Source organism: Xyrauchen texanus, chromosome 45 (assembly GCF_025860055.1).
Source record: "Xyrauchen texanus isolate HMW12.3.18 chromosome 45, RBS_HiC_50CHRs, whole genome shotgun sequence".
Lineage (NCBI taxonomy): Eukaryota > Metazoa > Chordata > Actinopteri > Cypriniformes > Catostomidae > Xyrauchen > Xyrauchen texanus.
The window spans coordinates 3,060,533-3,085,894 of record NC_068320.1 but is presented as its reverse complement, the minus strand read 5'-3'; the positions used below and the strand labels follow the sequence as shown (position 1 = coordinate 3,085,894).

The following is a 25,362-nucleotide window of genomic DNA, read 5'->3' as shown; positions in this document are numbered from 1 at the left end:
CAAACCATCCCATATTCATCCAAGGAGCTGCCCTCAAAACAGGGTCACGAGAGAAAAAAAAAAAGCAATTTCCACAGTGAACAGTGTGGATTGGGTGAGTGTAGTCTGACACTTTTAGCAAGCTTTTTTAGGGGTCTTGATGTTACTGACTGCTGGATAAAAAAAGGGTTCCAGTTGTCAGTGATGCTGGGGTGTCAGTAGTCAGCCTAGGTTTAAGGGGTCAGCTGTGGGTCCCTCTAAGCTGTGCAGCGCCTTTTTCCACCTTCACGTTCAGATGCTCCTTTCAGGTAACGCGTAACGTTAACCTGGATCGCCTCATCAGTGGCATCCTGGGTTGCCGGGTTCTTCCAGATGGCTCCTGTAGAAAATAAAGATCTGTCATTCCATTTGAATGGCATAAGGTCATACACATCTACTTAAATATAAAAAAAAAAATATCCAACTTACTTCGAACAATGGTCTTCAGGAACATGTCTCTAAAACATGCTTTATCCCCTACACCAGTCCAGGTTGTATTGATGGAAAGGTGATTAGAGAAGATACTCTGAAGCATTCGCCACACGGTTGTCTTTAGGTCCCTCCCACATTTGATTGCCAAAAACCGAAGCTGAAAATACAAAAAAAAACAACGTGTTACAAATCACATTTCTCTGAAGCTTCTCATAAATTTAAAAAGTGACAGGCTGTGGATTCAGACTGTAGAATATGCAGTGTAGGATCTTAATTTTACTTTTTAGATTACCCTATGGCGTTATAAACGAAATCAGCACACTTACAAATCGTTGCTGGAGCTCTTTATCCTGCCTCAAACTGTTGTCAAGCAACGCCAAATCTTCCTGGGTGTCTAGGACGGAGTAACAGATCCCCTGGCAGAGATAACTCTCCAACAGACACATTGGCACTGAAATGTTGCAGCATAGCGTCGATTTTGTTGTCCATGCTACGCACAGCATCGCCAAACTCTCCAAGACGTCGCAGCATTAGGGTTTGATCTGCACCTACAGGGGTTCCCAGAATAAAAGAATAAAGTAGTCAGTCCTGGTCCTTCAACTACTAAACTATGACATTTATATCTAGGACTAATACATGTACAGGTGGCCCCAGTGGGAATTAAACCAACAACCACAGGTGTTGTTTGCAAGTTGTACCTGATTGCCCAGTGTGAGCAAACGTCTTCAACATTGTCCCAACTTGCTTCACCTGCTCTATAAGTGAGCCGCTGTCACCTGGGAAGTAACAATATATTGATTAGCAATACACTAAATATAATAGTAATATAATACAACCACAATTATCATTATCATACTAGTAACTTTCCCTGTAATTTCTATCCACAGTATGTTATGCATGGCATACAAGTTCATAATGAAGAACCCTTATGATAACATCAATTTAATTTTTTTTCTTTGAAGCAGAATATTTGTTTGTAAAAGGGGAGGAAAAAGAAAATGAAATATTGGTATACAGATTTTGGTTGATATATCATACTGTACAGTGAAATTTGCTATTGTTATATCCCTACTCACCTGAAGGACGGATAGATCAGGCAAATCTCCAGTCAGGCCTTTGTAGTGTGCTCCTTTGAATAACATAAAACTTTCATGAGTGGGAAGTTGCATATCCACAGGTATTTTAATTCAAACATGCAACATATTGTAATAAATCTACAATATTCAGCCTTTACCTTACACCCTAGGTTGTTTCTCTACACTTTTATTATATTAAATACTTATTTATATAGCTTGCTCACTGTATAATCATGATAACCTAATACTAATAACACAAGATTGCATCTTAAACGAATGACTGAGTTGAAAACTTGAATAAGAACGCATTTTACCCGGAGGTGACCAGCTAGGGAAAATTACCTGCCTACAATAACTGTTTTCATTTGAGTTACATTAAACATGACTAACCTTAGCCATCGGGCTATTAAAGTAACAAGCCTGTAACTGCGGTCTTATCAATTCTAGCTTCATCATACACTCAAACTGTGAGGTTTCTCCGTTTTCCTCATGGACCTGTAACACAATGCCCTGACAGTGACTTCACCTGTGCCCTGATCTTTATTAGAAACTGAGAGGAGAGCAAGTTAATATAATTGATATTACAATTATCACAAAAATTAACAAACAGTCTGCTTTAAAACTAAGAAAAAACAAGCTTCTATACTAACGTTACATTAAAAATGAACACGTGGCGAACTAGCTTAGCCGCTATCTGCCGGCACACCACATTAGATTAAAATACTTACCCTTGTAGTTGTGCAGATAACTCGATATGTAGAGTTTAAAGCCCTTGTCCCTCTTGCTTGTCGGAGCAGGGGACCAGGCATCAACAATGCCATGAACATCGCTGACGCTAATTTTCGGAAGATCATGGAGACATCGAGTAAAAACAGACATTTTGGGCGACGCGCAAGTAAACCGGAAAAAGATATGCCGACTTCTGGCGACAGCGGAAGTTCGTCACTACGCTTGTGCACGTAGGCTATTCAGTACTCCACAGTTCACAGTCTTTGTAATGTGTTTTAGCAATTTTTATCCCCTTTTTTAAGATTTATTTTTTTATTGCCTTTACAGGGACTTTAACACTTTCTTAAACATTTGTACAGGTCATAATTGCAAATGAATCCCTTACCTGTAAAAGGTAAAATAACTAAAAAAAATCGAGGTTGGAAAAAATTTAAAGACATAAACGAAATTTCTGCGCAACTGTGAAACCAGAGGATAATTTCGCTTTTTCATCGAGTTTATCCTTCACGTCAAAACGGGGATTTTCATGTTTATGATAGATATCACCATGGTTGCAAATTAATAAAAAAAATATATAAAGTATACCCAAGATTTTGGCCATGTTGCAGATGTCTTTCACTGTTCACTGATACAGGCATTGGTGAAAAGTCTAACTTCATCAATTTATTCTGCTAAATTGTTCATACCATGAATTAAATATCTATTTTAAAACCTAATCAGAATCAGAAAGATATTTATTGCCAAGTAAGTTTTACAAAAAGGAATTATTTTTGGTTTATTGCATGTCTCAAATGTGCATCAATCAAAGTAATGTAAACAATTTTCACCTAAGTGCATAAAATAATTCAATATATTTTACATATATTACTGTATAATCGCTTCAGAGTTTCAAAGTAATTTAAATGTCGTTTCCTAAACCTTACCTTATCATGGAATCAAGAGTCAAGACTATGTTATAAACCCTAAAGGCTTTGGAGCAAAAAATAATAATAGCCAACATGGCTGGTCGATTTTGAGAGTCTAAGCTGTCCTTGTATTTCAAAGCGGCTTGCAGCCCGAGGCAACCGCCAGAGAAAATGAAGCAGGCGGCCCGCCAGCGTTTCGCGGGCGGCATCTCGCAAGAAATGGGAGTGACGAATTCGGCGGCAAACGTTTCATCCCCGCCAGTGGGACGCACCTATAGCCGACAGCTTAGGGTCGGCGGCAAAAAGAAGCCGTGTGGACATTTTTTGCTATCTGGGTATGAAATGTCCTACAGCAAGGTTAAGATATTCCAGAACCATGCAGCGATAACTCCTAAACGGCATAGCAAATACTTTCCAAAATAGTATTACTGTAAAACGTGAAAAGCTAATAATGTTTCACAAGCTTGTTTGAATTATTTTCACTTGATATTATGAGCATTGGCTTGCAAAAGCTGTCACAATGTGAGATACACCGGGAAGAGTTCCTCTTGGCATAGCGGTAAGTAAGGGACTTTGGAGAGTGCAATTTTCCAGTTTTTTTTTTATTTTTATTTATTTTATTTATTTATTTGTAATAAATTTCACTTGGTGTACGAAATTCATGTGCAATATAAACCTTGTTTTTGAAATGGAATCAGAATCAGAATGAGCTTTATTGCCATGTATGCTTACACATACAAGGAATCTGTCTTGGTTACAGAAGCACATAATTATTGCTCAGTGGAGCAGTTTTAATTGTTCATGAGGAGGATGGCCTGAGGGAAAAAACTGTTCCTGTGCTTGACTGTTCTGGTGCTCAGTGCTCTGCAGTGCCGGCCATGAAGTCAGCAGTTCAAAAATATAATGGGCTGAGTGAGTGGGGTCCAGAGGGATTTTTCCAGTGCTTTTCCTCACTCTGGAAGTGTACAGTTTTTGAAGGGATGGCATGGGCAACCAATAATCTGCTCAGCAGTCCGAAATGTCCTTTATAGTCTTCTGATGTCCGATTTCATAGCTAAACCAAACTAGAATGTTATTGAATTGCAGGAGACAGACTAAATTACTGCTGAGTAGAACTCTATTGGCAGAGACTGTGGCAAGTTGAACTTCCTCTACTGGTGCAGGAAGTACAACCTCTGCTGGGCCTTTTTCAAAATGGAGTCAATGTGGGTCTCCCACTACAGGTCCTGTGAGATGGTAGTGCCCAGGGACCTGAATGACTCCACTGCTACCACAGTGCTCTTCAGAATGGTGAGCGGGGGTCGATGCTGGAGTGTTCCTCCTAAAATCCACAATCATCTCTACTATTTTGAGCTTTTTCAGCTCCAGGTGTATTGACTGCACCAGTGAGCCAGCCATTCAACCTCTCTTCTGTATTCAGACTCATCCTCATCTTGTATGAGGCTGATGACAGTTGTGTCGTCTGCAATCTTCAGGAGCTTGACAGAGGGGTCCTTGGCAGTGCAGTCATTGGTATAAAGGGAGAAGAGTAGTGTGGAAAGCACACATCCCTGGGGGGCACCATTGCTGATCATGCAGGTGCTGGAAGTGAATTCCTGCAGTCTCATTAACTGCTGCCTGTCTGTCAGAAAGCTGGTGATCCACTGACAGATAGATGTGGAAACAGAGAGTTGGTGTGATTTAGCCAGGAGAATAGCTGGGATGATGGTGTTGAAAGCCGAACTGAAGTCCACAAAAAGGATACTTGCATATGTCCCTGGTCTATCCCGATGTTGCAGGATATGATGTAATCCCATGTTGACTGCATCATCCACAGACCTGTTTGCTCGATAAGCAAATTGAAGGGGATCTAGAAAGTGTCCGGTGATGTCCATCTGGTAGGACAACTTCTGATGAAGCTGCCTGAGTTTTGCTGTAAACCATAGTTTGTCATTGTTGTATAAGTCTTAGTAGGAATGAACAAATCTATGTGAGCTCGTCCAGATTCGTGTCTGCAGCCTCAAATACACTCTAATTTCTGCAGTTAAAGCAGGCTTGTAGTTCCAGCTCTGCTTCATTGGTCCATCTCTTGAGAGTCTTTACTACAGGTTTAGCTGATTTTAGTTTTTGCCTGTTGGTTGGAAGAAGTTGAACAAGACTTCTGAGTAATACGGGGGTGCCGCAAGGAACCGTGCTGGCCCCGTTGCTGTTTACTATCTATACAGCAGACTTCCAGTACAATAGTGGCAGTTGCTTCCTCCAGAAATTTTCAGACGATACGGTCGTGGTTGGCCTAATTAAAGGAGGTGAGGAGGAGGAGTACAGGAGAACTATTAAGGAGTTTGTGGGTTGGAGCGACCACAACCATCTCCAACTTAACATCTTAAAAACAAAGGAGATGGTTGTGGATTTTAGGAGGAGGAAGAAGACACCGTTAACCCCAATCGCCATCCAGGGCAGTGAAGTGGAGATGGTCTCCAGCCACAGATATCTCGGTGTTTACCTTGATGATAAGCTGGACTGGAAGAGCCACATGGAGACAGTGTATAAGAAGGGTCAAAGCCGACTTTATTTTCTAAGAAGGATTAGGTCATTTAACATCTGCCGTCCTTTACTGTGTAACGTCTATCAGACAGTGGTGGCAAGTGCTCTGTTCTTTGCTGTGGTGTGCTGGGGAGAGGGTGCTCGCATGGGAGATCTAAATCGAGTCAACAAATTGATAAAGAAAGCAGGATCGGTTGTGGGGACTGAATTTGATATGATCCAGTATGTGGTTGAGAAAAGAATACTCTCTAAACTAAAATCAATCATGGACAATCCCTTACATCCAATCCATGCTCTTGGGGTGATCAACAAGAGCACCTTTAGCCATAGATTGATCACACCAAAGTGCAAGTCTGAACGTACCAGGAAGTCCTTTGTACCAGCGGCCATCAGAATGTTTAATGATTTATGAATATTCACCTGTTACTGAATATACTGTTATTAATTCTGCTATTGAATATCCTGTTTTGAATATGCATCTGTTACTGATTATTCGATATAGGTATTATTGTTATGTATTATGTATTGTTATTGAGTGTTAAAGCTGCCGTGACAATATAATTTCCTGCAAAGGATCAATAAAGTATCAACAACAACAACAACAACAACTTGTGCTGACAGTGTTTGTATGCCTGCTAGACTGCTTAGAACTTTGTTTTGAGTTTTCCTTCTTTTCTATTTTTCTAGTGTATTTTACCTGTTGCTGCTGTCACCTGATTGTTAGCATCGCTTATCTCTCTGCTTTCAGTTTTTAATCTGCCATTTTTCAGCATGCATCAGGTTTCCCCTGCATTATTGAGGTGGAGCCGAGGGAGGTGGCGCCGTAGGAGGCTCTAGAGGTGGAAGCCTGGAAAGCTCTGGAGGTGGAGCCGAGGGAGGTGGCGCCGTAGGAGGCTCTAGAGGCGGAGCCCTGGAAGGCTCTGGAGGCAAAACTGTAGGAGGCTCTGGAGGCAAAGCCGTAGGAGGCTCGGGAGGCGGAGCCCTGGAAGGCTCTGGAGGCGGAGCCGTAGGAGGCTCTAGAGGCGGAGTCCTGGAAGGTTCTAGAGGCGGAGCCGTAGGGGGCTCGGGAGGCAGAGCCGTAGGAGGCTCGGGAGGCAGAGCCGCAGGAGACTCTGGAGGCGGAGCCGCAGGAGACTCTGGAGGCGGAGCCCTGGATGGCTCGGGAGGCGGAGCCCTGGGAGGCTCGGGTGGCTCGAGAGGCGGAGCCCTGGAAGGCTCGAGGGGCGGAGCCCTGGAAGGCTTGGGTGGCTCAAGAGGCGGAGCCCTGGGAGGCTCGAGAGACGGAGCCCTGGGAGGCTCTGGGACGGTCGAGGCTACTGGCACTGGCTCTGGGACGGTCGAGGCTACAGGCGCTGGCTCACTGACGTTCAAGGCTACAGGCATTGGCTCACTGACGTTCGAGGCTACAGGCACTGGCTGGTTGACCGTGGTAGGCGGAGGCTGGAGGGCAGAGACCTTTCCTTTTCTCCTCTTCCTCCATGACCGTGGCTGGCGTGGGCTCAGGCTCGCTGACCATGGCTGGCGTGGGCTCTGGCTCGCAGACCATGGCAGACGTGGGCTCTGGCTCGCAGACCGTGGCAGGCGTGGGCTCTGGCTCGCAGACCGTGGCAGGCGTGAGCTGGGGAGCGGAAGCCTTTCTTCTCCTCCTCCTCCGGCCGGACGAAGTTGGCAGCATTGGCTCGTTGATCAAGGCAGGCGTGGGGGTTGACTTGCTGGCAGGTGGGGCAGGCGAAACAGGACGAGCCATGGACGACTGGAGGGTCACCACTGTGGGAGGAGAGGCAGGATCCTCCTCAACACCCACAGTGAACGGCGAGCCGCATGCCAGCAGCGTCTCCTCCACAAAATCGCGGAGCATCCAGCCGCGCGTCGCCGGTGGCAACCGCTCCTTGAGCGAACTGGTCAGGTTGCCCCGGAAAAAGACCACCAGGGAGGAGTCCGGGAAGTCCGCGACACTCGCCAGCTCGAGGAAATCGTGGATATGGTCTTCCACCGGACGGTCCTCTTGTTTGAGGCAGAGGAGTTTAAAGTTCGCCTGTTGAACCGCTAGATCCATTGTGGTCGATCGTTCTGTTATGAATGCAGACGAGGGCAGACAAGGAGTGGGATCTAAATGCGGGTTCTTTATTAACTGAAATGAGTAAACACAAAACAAGCAGGAACAAAAGAAAACATCCATGGGGGGACAAAACTGAAACTAAAACACGAACACAACGGAGGAACACGGAACTAGGGAAACACGGCAGGAAGGAAACACGGCAAGAAGGAAACACGGCAAGAAGGAAACACGGCAAGAAGGAAACACGGCAAGAAGGAAACACGGCAAGAAGGAAACACGGCAAGACATGCAACGGAGCAAACATAGGAACATCAACATTCAATGATCGACACGGAGTGGAGAACAAACAGGGTTTATATACACAGACACAGGATGATCACAAACGACAATCAGGTGAAAACAATGAGTGAATGCTGGCAGTAGTGAGGGCAGGGAACTATGGGAAATGTAGTGCATGACAGTGACATGTGAAACGCGGGGCAGACAACAGGGAATCGTAACAATTCTCTTATCGCGATTCAACTGCATGCATTTTCCATGTGCATTCGCTTTCTATTATTATTGTGATTAAACTGCAACATTTTACAGCGCGCACTTTACTGGTGCCTAGGTCAGGAAGCAGACAAACTGGTTATCCGAACGTCTCCTAGTTGCCTTGAGATGTCACACAGGTCACATATACTACAACACATAGAGACTGTATCACCTAAATATCTCATAGAGACTGTGTCTCTTCCTTGAACTACCAAACACAAAACTCTCACTAAATAATTTAGAAAAAAAAATGTGATTAAGGTCCAACTTGAAAAAAAAAAAAAATTAAGATAAACATCATATGAAGGTAGGTCTACTAAACATTAGATCTCTTTCTGGCAAAGCACTAATTGTACATATAATTATTACAGATAATAGTTTGGTTGCGCTTTGTTTGACCAAAACCTGGCTTAAACCAAATTAATTTATTAGTTTAAATGAATCTCCTCCCCCATGTAATTGCTAGAAACATGAGCCTGAAGGGTTGAGGAGGAGGGGTTGCTACAATTTACTGTGAAGTTTTTGGTGTTGCTCAGAGGACAGGATATAAGTTTAAGTCTTTTGAACTAATAATGCTTAATTATTATAAATTAAAATGTGTCTTCCCACTAAGATGTCAAATAGTTTTTATTAGGTTCCCGGCATCTGACCAAGGTTTTCCCTTGAGGGGTGGGATCAAGGGACATCACAGGGGTTACCGTGATAACCAGCACCAATGGAGCACCTATTCCAGTACAGAGTGATTAGTACACGCAGTGGGTCTGGTCAGGAATTCCTCACCTGGGGAGGAATAACATCCAAGCAGCGGGAGTTAGAGGACTCAACTGGGAGTAACAGCACACATGTCGCCTCAGTGGAGGGGAAAGGCACTAGCGCAAGCGGTATACCCGGTCAGTTAACCGAGTTCTACATGCTTGGACCTGACAAAACACTGGACAAAACAGACTCAACCCGGCGATTGTAGAATCTTGCAAAGGTATTGGGTGTTGCCCAGCCCGCTGCTCTACAGATGTCTGCTAGAGAGGTGCCATTGGTCAGTGCCCACGAGGATGCCACACTCCTTGTAGAGTGTGCTCGAACACACAAGGGGGTGGAGGGGTGATACATAATGACTCACCTCAACTATCTCTCTCTAATCCCTGTCATGTGGGGTTTGCCAAAATAACAACATGAGTTAAGTTGCAATAGACTGATTTGGGCCATTTTCAGACCTGTAGCTTGCATGATTGTTCCGAAACAGGGGCTAAAATAGTTATAATGTTGCATTCTCTTCATGGTTATGTTGGCTTTCACAAGGTTATATTTTAAAATGCACCAAAACTGTAAAAATTTCTTCAAGATTATTTTTTTATGTCATTAGTTGCTTTTGCATTATTTCTACAGAATGACAGAATCACTTTGTAATTTAATCAGCGTTTGTGATGATATGCAGCTGATTGTGATAAAAAAAAAGTTCCAATCACCTTGCCATCTTGTCAGATCTTCTAATGAGCTAATGGGTGCTCTGTCTCCTCTGCCTGGCCGTAATAATGTTAATGAAGCTAACACCTGAAAATAATTGGAAAAATCAGCTAATGTTGAGCCAGCTTTACAGGTCGCACACCTGACACATCCTCGAATGCTGCCACCTTCCCCATCTCCTCGCACCACTTCCGAATTGAGGGCACTCCAGCCGACTTCCATTCCCTTAAAACAATCTGCCTGCCTAACACTGGTTAGGACCCAATTTTTATGTATTTATATCCTATATCAGGGGTGTCAAACTCGGTTCCTGGAGGGCCACAGTCCAGCAGAGTTTAGCTCCAACCCTAATTAAACACACCTGAAGCAGCTTTTGGAGCAGGGCTGGAACTAAACTCTGGATGGCTTCGGCCCTCCAGGAATTGAGTGTGACACCCCTGCCCTATATCAATGACCGCCACATCACCGAAAACATGGGCAAAATGAAACCCAAGTGCCCAACACGTCACACACAAAACTCTGAACCTTCAACCAAAATTCCTGGATCTCAGCACACCACCAAAAAACATGGGTTGTGTCTCCATCCTCCAATTGGCATCGCCAGCAGGTGGGTGTGTCTTTAAGACCAAGCCTATACAATCTAGAGGGATCCAATAGAATCTATGTAACATCTACATGTTACATAGATTTAGAAAAGAAATGTTGCATCCTAGGTGTATATGGCTTTCCTCTTTCAGCCAAACACAATCAGAGTAATATAAAAAAATATCCTGAGTGTATGGTACCTTAGATTTTGAAGCCCAAAAAAGCGCATCCATCCATCAAAAAAGTAATCCAGGGGTTAATAATGGCCTTCTGAAGCGAAACAATGTGTTTTTGTAAGAAAAATGTCCATATTTATAACTTTATAAATTATAATCGCTGGATTCCAGTAACGGCCGTCCGCACATTCACAAGAGTGTCGAGTTCCTTCGTATGACGTAGGCATAGCGTAAGCTCCGGTGAGAAATGATGAACCACAGATTCTGAGCCTCCACCTGGTAGATGAAGCCCCAGCATATATGGTCAGAGAGATCGTGGACTCAAGACGACGAGGGAGCCAGATGCAATACTTTGTGGACTGGGAGGGTTACAGACCAGAGGAGAGATCATGGGTAGGTGCCAAGGACATATTTAGACAATTTAAAGTTCCTGGTGGTAAGCAGTGTTCAGGGTCAGTAGAAAAAGTAATTTTTATTAACCCAAATCTCTCAGGTATTTGTTAACCACATAGCAAGTTTTCCAAAAAATAAAACCCCGCAACGACTGTACCACAGTAATGAGACAACTAGCGGGTGTTCTTAATCAGAAAGAAAACAGAGCTACTTCCTGGGTTGTGGCATGCTTACTTTCCATTCATAATAAATATAGCCACGCCACCTTGCGAAATGCTTTAACAAACATATGACCTAATCCTATTTTTGTGACAACTTACCATTAGCTAAAAAATAACAAATATAAATGACAATAACAAATGTACATGCTTTAAAAACCTTACCTTGTCAAAAGAATTGGCGTTGGTCCTTTCTGCTTGCAAACCTTGTTACAACGTCCAGTATGTTAACGGCGTGTCCTTTTTCAATCTGTAGTTTTGCCAGGTTAGAAACACGAGCATCTGTCATTGTTGTCCTCAGGTAAGTTTTCAGTTGCCGCAAAGAAGAAAAGTTTCTCTCAGCCGATGCTGTAGTCACTGGGATAGTTAAATAAAGCACATAGAATTTGGACAGATTTGGAAGGGTGTCACGCAGTGCCATTTCACGAAAGAATCGCAGTCTTTTTTCCAGCTGGGTGTGCTCATCTTCCTCATTACTCTTGTCAGCAATGCGATCTTTGAACATCCGGGAAAACAAGTTGATTTCATAGTTCAGATCTTCTTGATCAATACTATGTGGTGGAAACAGCACCAACACTTTCATCTGAAGGGCTCTCAGAAGAGAGAACGTCTGAAAGGGACTTGAAAATGAACAGGTCATTCTCGGAAAAGCGGTCCTCTACCTCCTCAATAAGGGTATCCAGAATGATGTACAGTATATCAACTCTGTAGTAGTCCTCAGGCTTTTCAAAAGAGGACTTTACCCCTCCTCCCAGTTTTGTGGGAATAACACGTTTGCATGGCACACAAGGGCAAGAATAACCGTTTTTCTGACAGTTCATTGACGTGATTAAAGGTTTGGGATGCAAAATCGTCACTTCTCATTTCCTTTTGTACTGACACTATTGATTTAGCCATCGCCATTGCTGTTTGATATGTAAAGTCTTTTGATTGAAGAAATTTGGACAGGTGGTTTGTTTGCATTAGCAGTCTCCCCATAAAAAACATGCAGTACAGAAAGTTGAAGTCTTGCACATTTCTGAGAAGTGCATAAGCTTCAGTTCCAGCTTTTGAACCCCCATGAGCAATTTCGTTCAGAGCTTGAACCATTTCATAAACATTTTCCAATACAGCTCTGATAGCCTCGACTCGACAGTTCCAATGAGTGTCGCTGAGTGATTGGCCCCACAGAATACGTTTTTAGTGATTTTTCAAACACAGCATGTCTCTTTGAGCTTACTTCAATTAAATTTCGTAGAGCCTGGAGAATTCCGAAAGCATTTCGGACAACTGGAATGCAGGTCCAATTCGCAGAGATTTTATATATGAGCATAACAGTGAACATAGTGAGCTAGAGGATTTTCGCTATCCGTGTGGCCACAACTTTGTAGGGTCCTCTCATGTTGGCGGCTCCATCATAACATTGACCTCTTAGAGCTGAAATATCAAGTCCCAAGGCTGATAATGTACTCTTGATCAGTGTGGCAGGTGAAGCCCCGTCCGTCTGCAGCGTCCTGTAGAAGCCAATAAACCGCTCCTGTATTTCAAATGACTGGTTTACGTAGCGCACTATGAGAGCAACTTGTTCGTGTCTTGACAAATCCATTGTTTTGTCTGCAATGATGGAAAAATCTTCAGCATTTTTTACTTCATTTACAATTGAATCTATTACTTGTGAAGCCATGATTTCGATTATTTCATTCTGACATGAGCTGTGTAGGTTGGTGAAGTATTTCTCTCGGTTCACCATAAATCGTTGAATCAGCTTGTTGTCTGTACTATGCAGTTTCATCGATTCCTGCAAATTGCCTTGATTTGTGGAATCCATTCCCTCTTCGTGTCCCCTCAAAGGTATACCCTGGCGAGCGCAAAATAAAATACTCTCTATTACAGTTTCTAATATATCCTCTGTTGTCCGCCACTTTTTTTTTCTTTTGACTATCAAGCTAGGATGCAACGCTCCCTGTTTTACAGGACTGCAGCCTACTACCCTTCCATTTAGCTATGGCCTCTGGATGAGCTTCACACTTTGAATGTTACTGAAATCTTTAATTTGCTTTCTTCCATGTTTTAAGACCAGTAACTCGAAATGTAAGGTCACTGTTTGGCCCATTGCCAAATGCTTGACAGCAATGCTTGACGGGCCTTCTTCAATATATTCCAAAGCTGCATCCGGTCCAAGTCGACAGACTCGACAGTTGCACCAGCACTAACCTGAGCGTTTGAAATGGTATCGTCACTCTCGTTGCTTCTAACATTCAAAACTACAGAAGAGTCAGGTTCTGTGTCTGTTGATGTCTCTGGCGTTGGTGGTTTATATTTTTTGTTGTAGAAAAACTCCAAACTTAGCTGTCTTTTTGCCATTTCAACATATTTTTGAAAACTGCGATCGGCATGCAATACGGTTTGACATTTTTACATTTTATAAAACCTTGCAGAAGTCTGGAAATCTGGTGACCAGGTGTGCCCCCCACGCATCGCCACTGAGAGCAGGTATAGACAAAACGCTATACTGAAGAAGTTCAAATCTAAGATTCTGATTTAATGTTTTGGTCACTGCATAATTTATTTTGTGTTACTACTTAGTGTTGATGACTTTATACTCTAAATTCAAAAATGTGCAGTAACAAGTTATAAAGAATAGGCAAGTGTGATCAAACTTGTAGTCTTACACTGAAGGGCCGTTCACTTTGAGCACGTTTTTGTGTCATATTTGTGAACAAAGACCATATAATGTACCCTCTGTGAGATTGTCGATCATAAGCACTGGGGCATGATGAAGTTTCTCTTAACTGTTTCTGTTTATAAAGTTCAATAGTGTTATCATTTGTTTACACAACCAGAGGGTCTTTTTTTTTTTCTTCCAGTAAAAGATATGTTAAGTGACTGTTTCACATAATTCTAGCAGTGAAGAAGTAAAACACTTGTTGGTTATTGCTTTTTTTCAATCTTGGAAGATGTCTTCTAAATCATGAACATTTTACCGCAAACATCTGTGTCAATTAAATTATGCCTATAACATATTCTGTTTAGGTACAATTAAAATGTAAATTAATTCAAAATGTAAGACCCAGACTACAATTGTAAAAGAGGAATGTAAAAAAGAATGTGTACATTGTGTATTAACTGTGTGCATAGCTATTGTCAGTCAATAAATATTTTTATGAAGATGAGTACAGACTTTATTTGCGACATTATGAACAGATATACACAGCAGGCTGGTGTGGAAATTATATATATATATTTTCATTTGAAAAAAACACTTTCATAATACACATAAGTAAATCACAAAAATAAAACAATGAAGAAAAGCAATTGCCAAATGCTTTTTAAAAGGTGCATTTAAAAATGACTTATTAATGTGCTGTTTTATTGCTAAATATAAGTACATTTTCAAAGATTAATTAAAGAAACACATGTAAATGTGTCTATTTATTTGTCCATTTATAAACTGGTATATTTATTCTAGAGCCGGGACTATAACGCGTTAATTAAGGTTAATTAATTACAGACTTTAACGCGTTAATTAAGATTAATTAATTACACAAAAAAATAACACGTTAAACATTTTTTACGCATTTTAATCACACTTATTTTTGCACCGCGGAACGTTTCTCACTGGATGAGTTTCGGCGGACCGATTATACTGGAGCACCAACTAGCATTCATGACTTCAGACAACAACAAACCACAGTGAACATGAACGAAGAAGCTGATGAGACCGCTTTGGTTGGCCCCGTGGATGGGAAATTTTGTTATAAAAAACGAACGGATGGAAGCGTCAATACGAGCATGGTTGTGTGCAAGCTATGCAACAAGGAATTTGCATATCACCGCAGCACATCAAGCCTCAAGTATCACCTCAACGCATTTTCATCAGGATATTGGAAGACTAGGGACTGAGGTCAAACACTGGCACTTTTTTTTATTTTATTTTAAATGGTACACTTTATGTTGAACTATGTATTAAGTTGTTGGTGCAACTGGCACTTTATGTTGAACTCTTTATTGTTTTGGCCAAGGTTATTGAGAGTTGGACTTAGTCTGTTATGGCCTCTGAAGCAACAGAGAGATGTTTTCTAATAGTCAGGGTTTCCAATGTTCTGAATGTACTTGCAAGTATTGTGTTTTACTTAAAAAAACATAGTTTAAACATAGGCTACCTGAATTTCTGAAATGTACTATATTTCTAAATATGCTATTGCTACACTTAATGGCAAAAATTGCACTGGTCTGGACTTGGTTGAACAAAAATAAACAATATTTTGTTGCTTAAGCTTATGTATTCAGTCATTATTCAATAGTATACTAAAAATCCATGTGAAATTAATTAATTCTCACTGTTCTCAGGTCAAATATTTATGCAATTAAAATCCGATTAATTTCGATTAATTAATTACAAAGCCTCTAATTAATTAGATTAATTTTTTTAATCAAGTCCCGGACCTAATTTATTCACATTTGTATTTTCAAATTAATAGATTGATAATTTATTCCTTCATTCTTTTGTAAATGGCACTCCTTGGCTTCCATAGTAATAAAGTTTAATTTATTTTAACAGTCAGCTAAACTATTTCCTATATTAGAATATTACAAAACGATAATAAATCAGAACATGTTGGCTACAGCAGATTACAGTTGGTCTGTCAGTGTGACGAGGCAGGAGGATCTAAATGGAGCTTTATTTAACTGAAAAATGAACAAGCTAACTCAGAATAAAAAATAAAAGGAAAACACAGGGAACCAAGCACAGAGTATAGACAATACATGCAAAAACTGACAAACAATCCAGGGGAAAACAAGGGCTTAAATATACAAGGGAAAACAAGGAACACCTGGAGAACCAATTGTGAAATAAAAATACAAAACAAACAAGAATTTCAACATAAAAAGCACAAAAACATGAATATGTGACAGAGCCCTCCCTTTAAGGAGCGGATTCCAGATGCTCCAAAAAAAAATAATAATAATAATAATTTGTCCATGGGCTGTAGAGGAAAACGGGTGGTTCAGGCGGGCACAAGGTGCAAACCAGCAGTTCAAGGGGGCACAAGGGGCAATGGGAGCAGAGGAACAAGGCAAGGTCAGGGAGGCTTGAGACCAAAGTGGAGCTGGAGGGATGGAAAGCCAGGTTGATGCTGCAGGCTCGGAGGACCAAGCTGGAACCTGAGGTTCAGAGGGCTAAGGTGGAGCTGGGGGCTCGGAAGACCGAGCAAATTGAGGCGGTAGGAGTGAGGAGCAAGGAGACCAGAGCAGGCAGGTGGCTAGGAGACCAAGGACACCAGAGCAGATCAGGCGGACGGCCAGGAGACCAGAGCAGATCAGGCGGACAGCCAGGAGACCAAGGAGACCAGTGCTGATCAGGCGGATGGGCAGAAGACCAAGGAGACCAGTGCTGATCAGGCAGACAGCCAGGAGACCAAAGGGACCAGAGCAGATCAGGTGGAGGGCCAGGAGACCAGGGGGACCAGAGCAGATCAGGTGGAGGGCCAGGAGACCAGGGGGACCAGAGCAGATCCGGAGGATGGCCAAGGAGACCGGAGCAGATCCAGGGGACGGCCAAGGAGACCAGAGCTGGGGACCAGGTCAGGAGGGCTGGGAGGCGATCGCAAAGCCGAGACAGGGTCAGGAGGCCTGGGAGGCGGCCGTAGGACAGGGACTGAGTCAGGCGGCCTGGGAGGCGGCCGTAGGACAGGGACTGAGTCAGGCGGCCTGGGAGGCGGCCGTAGGACAGGAGACCTGGGCAGTGGCCGCAGGGCAGAGAGAGGGTCAGGAGGCCTGGGAGATGGCCGCAGGACAGGGACTGGGTCAGGAGGACTGGGATGTGGCCGCAGGACAGGGACTGGGTCAGGAGGAGGCTACAGGACAAGGACTAGGCGGAGCTGCGGGAGGAACAGTATCCGGATGAGCGGGCGGAGCTGTGGAAGGCACCGATGCCGGAGCCGTGGAAGTCTCTGGGGCGGAGCCGTGGAAGGCGGAGCCATGGAAAGCGGAGCCGTGGAAGAGTACAGGCAGAAACTGGGGAACAGAAGCCTTTCTTCTTTTCCTCCTCCTTTCCTTCTTTTCTGGATGGCTGAAGTTGGCAACGCTGGCTCTGGGACGGACGAGGCTGGCAACGCTGACTCCGGGATGGACAAGGCTTCCAGCTTGTTGGCCGTGGCAGGCGTGGGCATTGGCTCGTTGGCTCATTGGCTGTGGAAGGCCTGGGCGCTGACTCTTTATGAGGCTTCTCAGAAGTGAAGATCTCTCAAATTAAATCCACGTATACTTCCCACGTGTAGTCACCGGTCTCTGGCAATTCCTTCCATTCGTGAGCAAGGATGCCGATCTGGTACAGGCACTTCAAGTGGGCATCAGCAAATCCTGTGCATCTGGCAATGGTGCTGAACAGACGAGAGTATTCGATAATAGGGAGGTTTGCTCGGCTCAACCGGATGAAGACTGTTAGAGTCATTTCGGGGGTCAGTTTTTCCTGTGACGAGGCAGGCGATGAAGGAGGATCTAAATGCAGCTTTATTTAACTGAAAAATTAACAAGCTAAATCAGAATAAAAAGAAAAGGAACACACAGGGAACCAAGCACAGAGCATAGACAATACATGCAAAAACTGACAAACAAACCAGGGGAAAACAAGGTCTTAAATATAAAAGGGAAAACAAGGAACACCTGGGGAAACAATCAGGGTGAACCAATCGTGAACAAAACAAAAAACAAACAGGAAAGTGGGAACTAAATAAGAATTTCAACATAAAAGCACAAAAACATGAATACGTGACAGTAAGTATATTACTATATAGGATGAAAGTATTACCCTTAACAATGAACAATGGAAACCGTAAACAGTGTACTCTAAAAAGAAAATCAATCATAGCACAAATTTGTTATTTAACAAATTGATTTTTTACGAAACCTTTGCTGTGTCTTTTACAAGTAATAACAAGTTATATTAGAAATGTAAAATGTTATGTTCTTGGCTTTAAAGCAGAAATAATGGGCAATTATTTCATCAAAATGTGAGTGAACTACAGTAAATTGTCAAAATAATGCATCTGAAAAACTAAAATTTTATATGTGGGCCATTATACCAAATTAGTTTAAACTTTGGAACTTAAAAAAATTATTTATAGAGTACTTTTTATTAGGAAGCGGCTTTCCCAAACCCTTACCCCTAAATTTCAATTTATGAAAATAATACGTAATTTTTTTTAAATATCGATTTTATTTATTTTTAATGTGAAAGGAAAATATTTCGATTCTATTAAGGGTTTCATTTTTAAATAATTAAGCTTTATTAAAACTACTGACTACTGACACACACTACACACAAAAACTTTTAATCTGTTGGCTGAGCCTGATTTTAGTCACACCCCTGCATTTCTGATCAGGAAGTGAGACTGCATCCCCCTGTCCATGTTTGGACGAGAATTTAGATCTCATCTTTTTTAAGTAAATTTGCTCCAAAGTCTGAAAATATGGGTGGAACTTTTGTTGAACAAACATTCTCAGCAATTCAATGTTGGGTTTTAATCTAAAATATTGTTTTTAAGGTTTAACTGTTCAAAACCTATAATGTTTACCTAATACATAGAGAGAGAAAATTGTCACTACCGAAACATATGATAAAGTTTCAAACTTTAGCAAATGGCTGCGACACATCTTTTTAATTAAATATTTTGTCACGTTATTTAATTAGCTTTTTACAACTTATTACAAATATTATTATCTAAGAGTATCAATAGATTAAAATCTATTATACTACAGGGCTGTTGAATGCTTGATTCTGATTGGTTGAGAACGTTCTAAGGTGTGCAATTATTTTCAGGGAAACGCACGGCTAAAGTAGTTCCAGGCAGGTCTTGACCGCATTACAGTTCCATATCACTTCGCGTAGTCAACTGTAATAACGGAAAATAGGATACAATTCATAACAAGAAGTGACAGCGACAAATCCACTTCAACTTCAAGAGAAAAAAAATGACAGACTATTTTGATTTTCCGTAAGTAAATTTTAATATTTATGGTGAACATAAACATTTTAACAACTGGGCGACCGCAGTATTGGATAGCAGATGAAAAAACAAATAAACGGAAGAGGACATCAAAGGCAGCCGGCAACAACAAAAGACATAAAACAATCAGCGAAGAACAGCTAGACCGACTCGAGGGCGAAAAACATGAAGAAAACACCAAAAAAATAACAGCTTGGGCTGTCAATGTGTTTAACGTGCAGTTTAATTTTAATAAATAAATTCGTTCGAATTAACGAATGAATTAAAAAAATAAATTAAATAATATGACGCACATGATTTTCTGTCTCATTATTGCAACCTCTGTCTCTCTAATAACTACACTAATAACTGCATTAGTCTGCTGTCAGTGGCTCAAACCTCCGTTACTAACTCTAAAATGACGTTTTGGAATTAGCAACGGAGGCATGGGATTAGATGCGTAAGAAATTAGTCCTACATACAAGAGTGTTTTAATGACAAAAACTTGACAAACGTCTAGAATCACATCATCTGAACAATGTTTCGAGGTGTGGTAACTGTAGTATAAGCGGAATAATTGACTCCGGGCCGTTGAATTATTAGAAAACTCCGCTTCGCGTCGTGACCGCATTACCACCCCGGGTGTGCATTATTTTTCTAATAATTCAACGGCCCGTCGTCAATTATTCCTTACTTAATGCATTTTTTTCCCTCTACAGAAGGTTTGTGGGACTTTTCATGACTTATTTCAAATAATCATACAAATCACAAACTTGTACTGTAAAGGGGCTTGGGAATCTCAATGAGTAATGAAGCTGACAACCACACCTGGAGTCATGAGTTCAAATCCAGGGCGTGCTGAGTTACTCCATCCAGGTCTCCAAAGCAACCAAATTGGCCCAGTTGTTAGGGAGAGTCACATGGGCTAACCTCCTTATGGTCACTATAATGTGGTTCTCGATCACGGCGGGACATGTGGTGAGTTGTGCGTTGATGCCATAGAGAATAGCATGAAGCCTCCACACGCACTACGTCTCCACCGTAACATGCTCAACAAACAACGTGATAAGATGCACGGATTGGCGGTCTCAGACGCAGAGGCAACTGAGATTCGTCCTCCACCACCCTGATTGAGATGAGTCACTACACCACCATGAGGACTTAGAGCACATTGGTATTGGGCATTCCATATTGGGGGAGAAAAGGGGAGAAAATCCCCTTAAAACACATAAACAACAACAATAAAACATGTTCTGTAAAATTGAATTAGTTTAATTTTCTTCTATTTTTTTAAAGCAATAAGTTTGCATGCTTTTTCTAATTTAACATATTTTTTGGCTCAAGTAAAGTTAAGTTAATTACAAGTAAACTTAACTAATCTGTGATTAAAGTATCATTGTTTTTATTTAGTTATTTAAAGGTGCTGTTGCCGTTCTTCTTCCATGAGACTGAGACTCCAAAGGTACCAAATGAGCTTTATTGAGACCAACATCATGCAGAAACGGTTGTACAAAACAACAGAAGCAAAATAGTGCCCTCATCTGACAACAGTTATGAACAAGATGGCTTAAAAATGACAATAAGTCTCAATAATTCACTGCAACTACAACACTATAAGAATGCGCAAAATGACTGTCAGGTAGAAAGCGGAACATGTTTTGCATACCTTTCCAAAAAAAAAATCATTTACAGCACTTTTAAATTGAGTTATTGCGTGTCTTATACAGTATAAGGGAAATTATGACTAGAATCTCAGTTAGCCATATGGCACATTGGATTCTTCTCAGTACTACTCAGTGCACATAAATCTGCACTTTTGTAAAGTACAATTATATAGAGAAGAATGACTTACATTTAACAGGCTCCAAGTTCACCAGAGGTGACAATAACTACCCTAATGGTGACTTAACACAAACATTTCAAAAAGCACAACAAAACATCAACAATATTCAAAAGGATTAAAACAATTTATATATTTTTTAACATCAGTTATTAGATTCTCCTTAAGGTCTTTTGTCTTGACCAAACATACATCATTTATTCAAGGGATTATGGGATCCCACACAGCCACAGTTTTTTACTTGATAATTTAGTGTTAGTTGTACTCAAAGCCAAAATTTAAAGAACGTATATATTTGAGTAATGATTCCAAAATATAACAGTTCAAGCACTGTTTGAACTGTTGAAGAGGCCGAGAAGAGGCCTAGGGAGAGATAATTTGGCTGGCACATATTAAAGCACTGCGGGCCTGTCAGCCTGAGGACCCCTGAGCCTCCAGATAGTCAGAGGTCCCATTGGACAATTTATTCTTGGGTTCTGTGGTCTGTGAAAATCAAATGGCAGCAGATATTCAGTTATATCTCAAAGGTAAATAGTGATGGAATGCTCTGTTACTAAAGATAAAAGAGCATAAAAGATATAGATGCAACAGATTCAAGAACAACATTCCAATACAGAAGCTCTTGAGTATTTTCTTGTTTTTCTTTATATTGATTTACCAAATGTGAGAACTTTGCTTTGCATATATTGTAATCTTATCTGTAGAATTATTCATTACTGTTCTAAAGGTGAATATTGATTAAATGTTGCAGTCAAAGGTCATTAGGAGTCTAATTCAGGAAGAGAGTTTGAAAGTTTCTCTGATGGTCACTACAGAGAGTCATGCATACTTTAAAGAAACATGTAAGTAATACTCCATTTGTTTTGCTATTGATGTTTTATGTATTGATGTTTTCGTGGATTTTAGAAAAGTAGTTATTGTTACTACAATGACGCTTTTGTGACTTTTTTAGCATCCACCACTGCCATTCAAAAACAAAAAGAACTTGAAATGTATGAACTATTCAGAACGGTACGTAATTCCAAAGACATCCAATTTGACTTTATCATGGTTTCACAGTAGTAATAAGGTGCTTTGGTCTAAACTATAATTACTAAGGTTTTTGTAAGGAACGAAATAAATCAATTCTTTTCTCATGTGTTTTTCATGATAAGAGGATAAGAGAAATCTTATTATATTATATATTTACTTTACTGTTTTATTATGACATAATGACACACACACACACACACACACACTATGTTTATATATTTATATTTTCATATTTATTAGGCTATTTTTTTTTTAAATTAGATATACATTTTTAAATTACATAATAAAATAGAAATTATAATATAAAATTATGGTTAAAGCATATATAGGTCTGCTTACATTTTATTGTGTGGTATGCTATGCTCCATCTAAAACTATTAAAATGTTCTATTAACTACTTTACTTTTGTTACAAAATTTTTTATATCCTTTGAATCAATTCTATAAAATAATAATAATAAAATATTCTATAACAATTATGCACGTTATTTTTATTGGTTTCATATTATTTCAGAAACTCCATGGAATATAAAAAAATTATAAATCACACTGCCCCAATATAGCTTGAGTCCGACAGAGATGAGCAGTTTTGTACAGTGGACAGTGCTGCGGGCCCTTTAAGGATCAGCAAACGCGTTTGGAGATCTGCCTGTCTACTGTGTTTGAGAGTTCTGTGACATCAACAAGACACACGCAGATGTGGTGTGTTCTCTAGAGGGATTGACATAAACTAAATAATAATCAAGACTCCCGGGAAATAACAGCTCTCTTGGACAGCAGAGAGAAAGAGAGGTCGTGCTGCTGATCGGAGATCTAGTGAATATTTGCAGCAGTTTTCCAGCAGGTGGATTTATAGCACACTATTAGCAGGGTTCATGAAACTTTGCTCCGATTTACGAGCTGGGTAAGATATTTCTATTTAGATACGAGAAGAATGTGTTCAAAAAGGCAACAGGTGATTTACAAAATGTGTCCACAGGACTGACATAATTCATATTCATTTCCATTCTTATAAATAAAGCAATTCCTATCACTCGTTGTGTCGCACTAAGCTCGCTGATCTGATTTAAATGGGCGGCTATACGTCATAATAACATCTCTCTTGGCTCGTTGTGTTGTTACGTTTAAATACGATACAGGAATGTGACATTCAGTCGATCATTGTAATATCAGGGACACAATATATCTAGAACATCAGGTGTGGATACATTGACACACAAACACTCTCTCTCTCTCTGTCTGCTGAAATGACACATATGACGAAGTGAATGTGGCTACATTTGTTAGATATGTTGCGTGGACGGTCACGAATAGGTGTGTTGATCCGTTCATTAATCTGTTGATCCATTGTTCCATTTTTATGTCGATCCTTAAATTATTTAGTCTACCGAGTCACAGATTAATTATTCCATTGATCCACTAATATATATATATATATATATATATATATATACAGTGCATCCGGAAAGTATTCACAGCGCTTCACTTTTTGCATATTTTGTTATGTTACAGCCATATTCCAAAATGGATTCAATTCATTATTTTTCTCAAAATTCTACATATCCCATAATGACAACAGCCATATTCCAAAATGGATTCAATTAAATATTTTTCTAAAATTCTACAAACAATATCCCATAATGACAACGTGAAATAAGTTTGTTTGTAATCTTTGCAAATTTATTAATTTATTTAAAAAGAAAAAAAAAATCACATGTACATAAGTATTCACAGCCTTTGCCATGACACTCAGAATTGAGCTCAGGTGCATCCTGTTTACACTGATCATCCTTGAGATGTTTCTACAACTTGATTGGAGTCCACCTGTGGTAAATTCAGTTGATTGGACATGATGTGGAAAGGCACACACCTGTCTATATAAGGTCCCACAGTTAACAGTGCATGTCAGAGCACAAACCAAGACATGAAGTACAAGGAATTGTCTGTAGAGCTCCGAGACAGGATTGTATCGAGGCACAGATCTGGGGAAGGGTACAGAAACATTTCTGCAGCATTGAAGGTCCCAATGAGCGCAGTGGCTTCCATCATCTGTAAATGGAAGAAGTTTGGAAGCACCAAACTCTTCCTAGAGCTGGCCAAACTGAGCGATCGGGGGAGAAGGGCCTTAGTCAGGGAGGTGACCAAGAACCCGATGGTCACTTTGACAGAGCTCCAGCATTTCTCTGTGGAGAGAGGAGAACCTTCCTGAAGAACAACCATCTCTGGTCTGATGAAACAAAGATTGAAATCTTTGGCCTGAATGGCAAGCGTCATGTCTGGAGTAAACCAGGCACCGCTCATTCCCTGGCCAATACCATCCCTAAAGTGAAGCATGGTGGTGGCAGCATCATGCTGTGGGAATGTTTTTCAGCAGCAGGAACTGGGAGACTAGTCAGGATCGAGGGAAAGATGAATGCAGCAATGTACAGAGACATCCTTGATGAAAACCTGCTCCAGAGCGCTCTGGACCTCAGACTGGGGCGAAGGTTCATCTTCCAATAGGAAAACAACCCTAAGCACACAGTCAAGATAACAAAGGAGTTGTTACGGGACAATTCTGTGAATGTCCTTGTGTTGCCCAGCCAGAGCCCATACTTGAACCTGATTGAACATCTCTGGAGAGATCTGAAAATGGCTGTGCGCCGACTCTCCCCGTCCAACCTGATGGAGCTTGAGAGGTCCTGCAAAGAAGAATGGGAGAAACTGCGCAAAAATAGGCATGCCAAGCTTGTAGTATCATACACAAAAAGACTTTAGGCTGTAATTGGTGCCAAAGGTGCTTCATTCAACAAAGTATTGAGCAAAGGCTGTGAATACTTATGTACATGTGATTTTGTTGTTTTTTTTTATTTTTTATAAATTTGCAAAGATTTCAAACAAACTTCTTTCACTTTGTCATTATGGGGTATTGTTTGTAGAATTTTGAAGAAAATAATGAATTTAATACATTTTGGAATACAGCTGTAACATAACAAAATGTGGAAAAAGTGAAGCGCTGTGAATACTTTCCGGATGCACTGTATATATAAACGACCAGGCACAACATTAAAACCACCTGCTTAATATTGTGTAGGTCCCCCTCGTGCCGCCAAAACAGCGTCAACCCGTTAAGTATTAAAATATAAGCAATATAAATATATCCACACAGTATATATTAAAAGTAAGAATAAAAATAAAAGCGAGCAGTACAGCAGAGTAAGTACAGAGGCATGTAGAGCCAGAGGTGGAGTCTAGAGAGTGTCAGGGTGTGTACCGGGCCTTGTTGATAAGGCTAGTGGCGGATGGGAAGAAACTGTTCTTGTGGCATAAGGTTTTTGTCCTGATGGACCTCAGCCTTCTGCCAGAGAGGAGTGTCTCAAACAGATTGTGGCTGGGGTGGGAGTGATCAGCCACAATCTTTCCAGCACGCTTCAGG

The 25,362-nt window shown here is 41.0% G+C and overlaps 1 protein-coding gene across 3 annotated transcripts in view; it reads left to right on the top strand.

Annotated features, from left to right (window-relative positions):
- Window positions 1-21,683: 21,683 nt before the first annotated feature.
- Window positions 21,684-25,362, top strand: part of LOC127637785 (GRAM domain-containing protein 4-like) — a 108,353-nt gene continuing 104,674 nt past the window's right edge. The window contains exon 1 of one of the 3 annotated variants that reach the window (XM_052119057.1): window positions 21,684-21,758. In XM_052119057.1, the coding sequence (XP_051975017.1) occupies window positions 21,757-21,758 (2 nt within the window). In that variant the 5' untranslated portion in view covers window positions 21,684-21,756. Of the gene's footprint in view, window positions 21,759-22,591; window positions 22,852-25,362 lie in introns of those variants that run through there. The other 2 variants (XM_052119056.1, XM_052119058.1) reach the window with 2 other exon arrangements.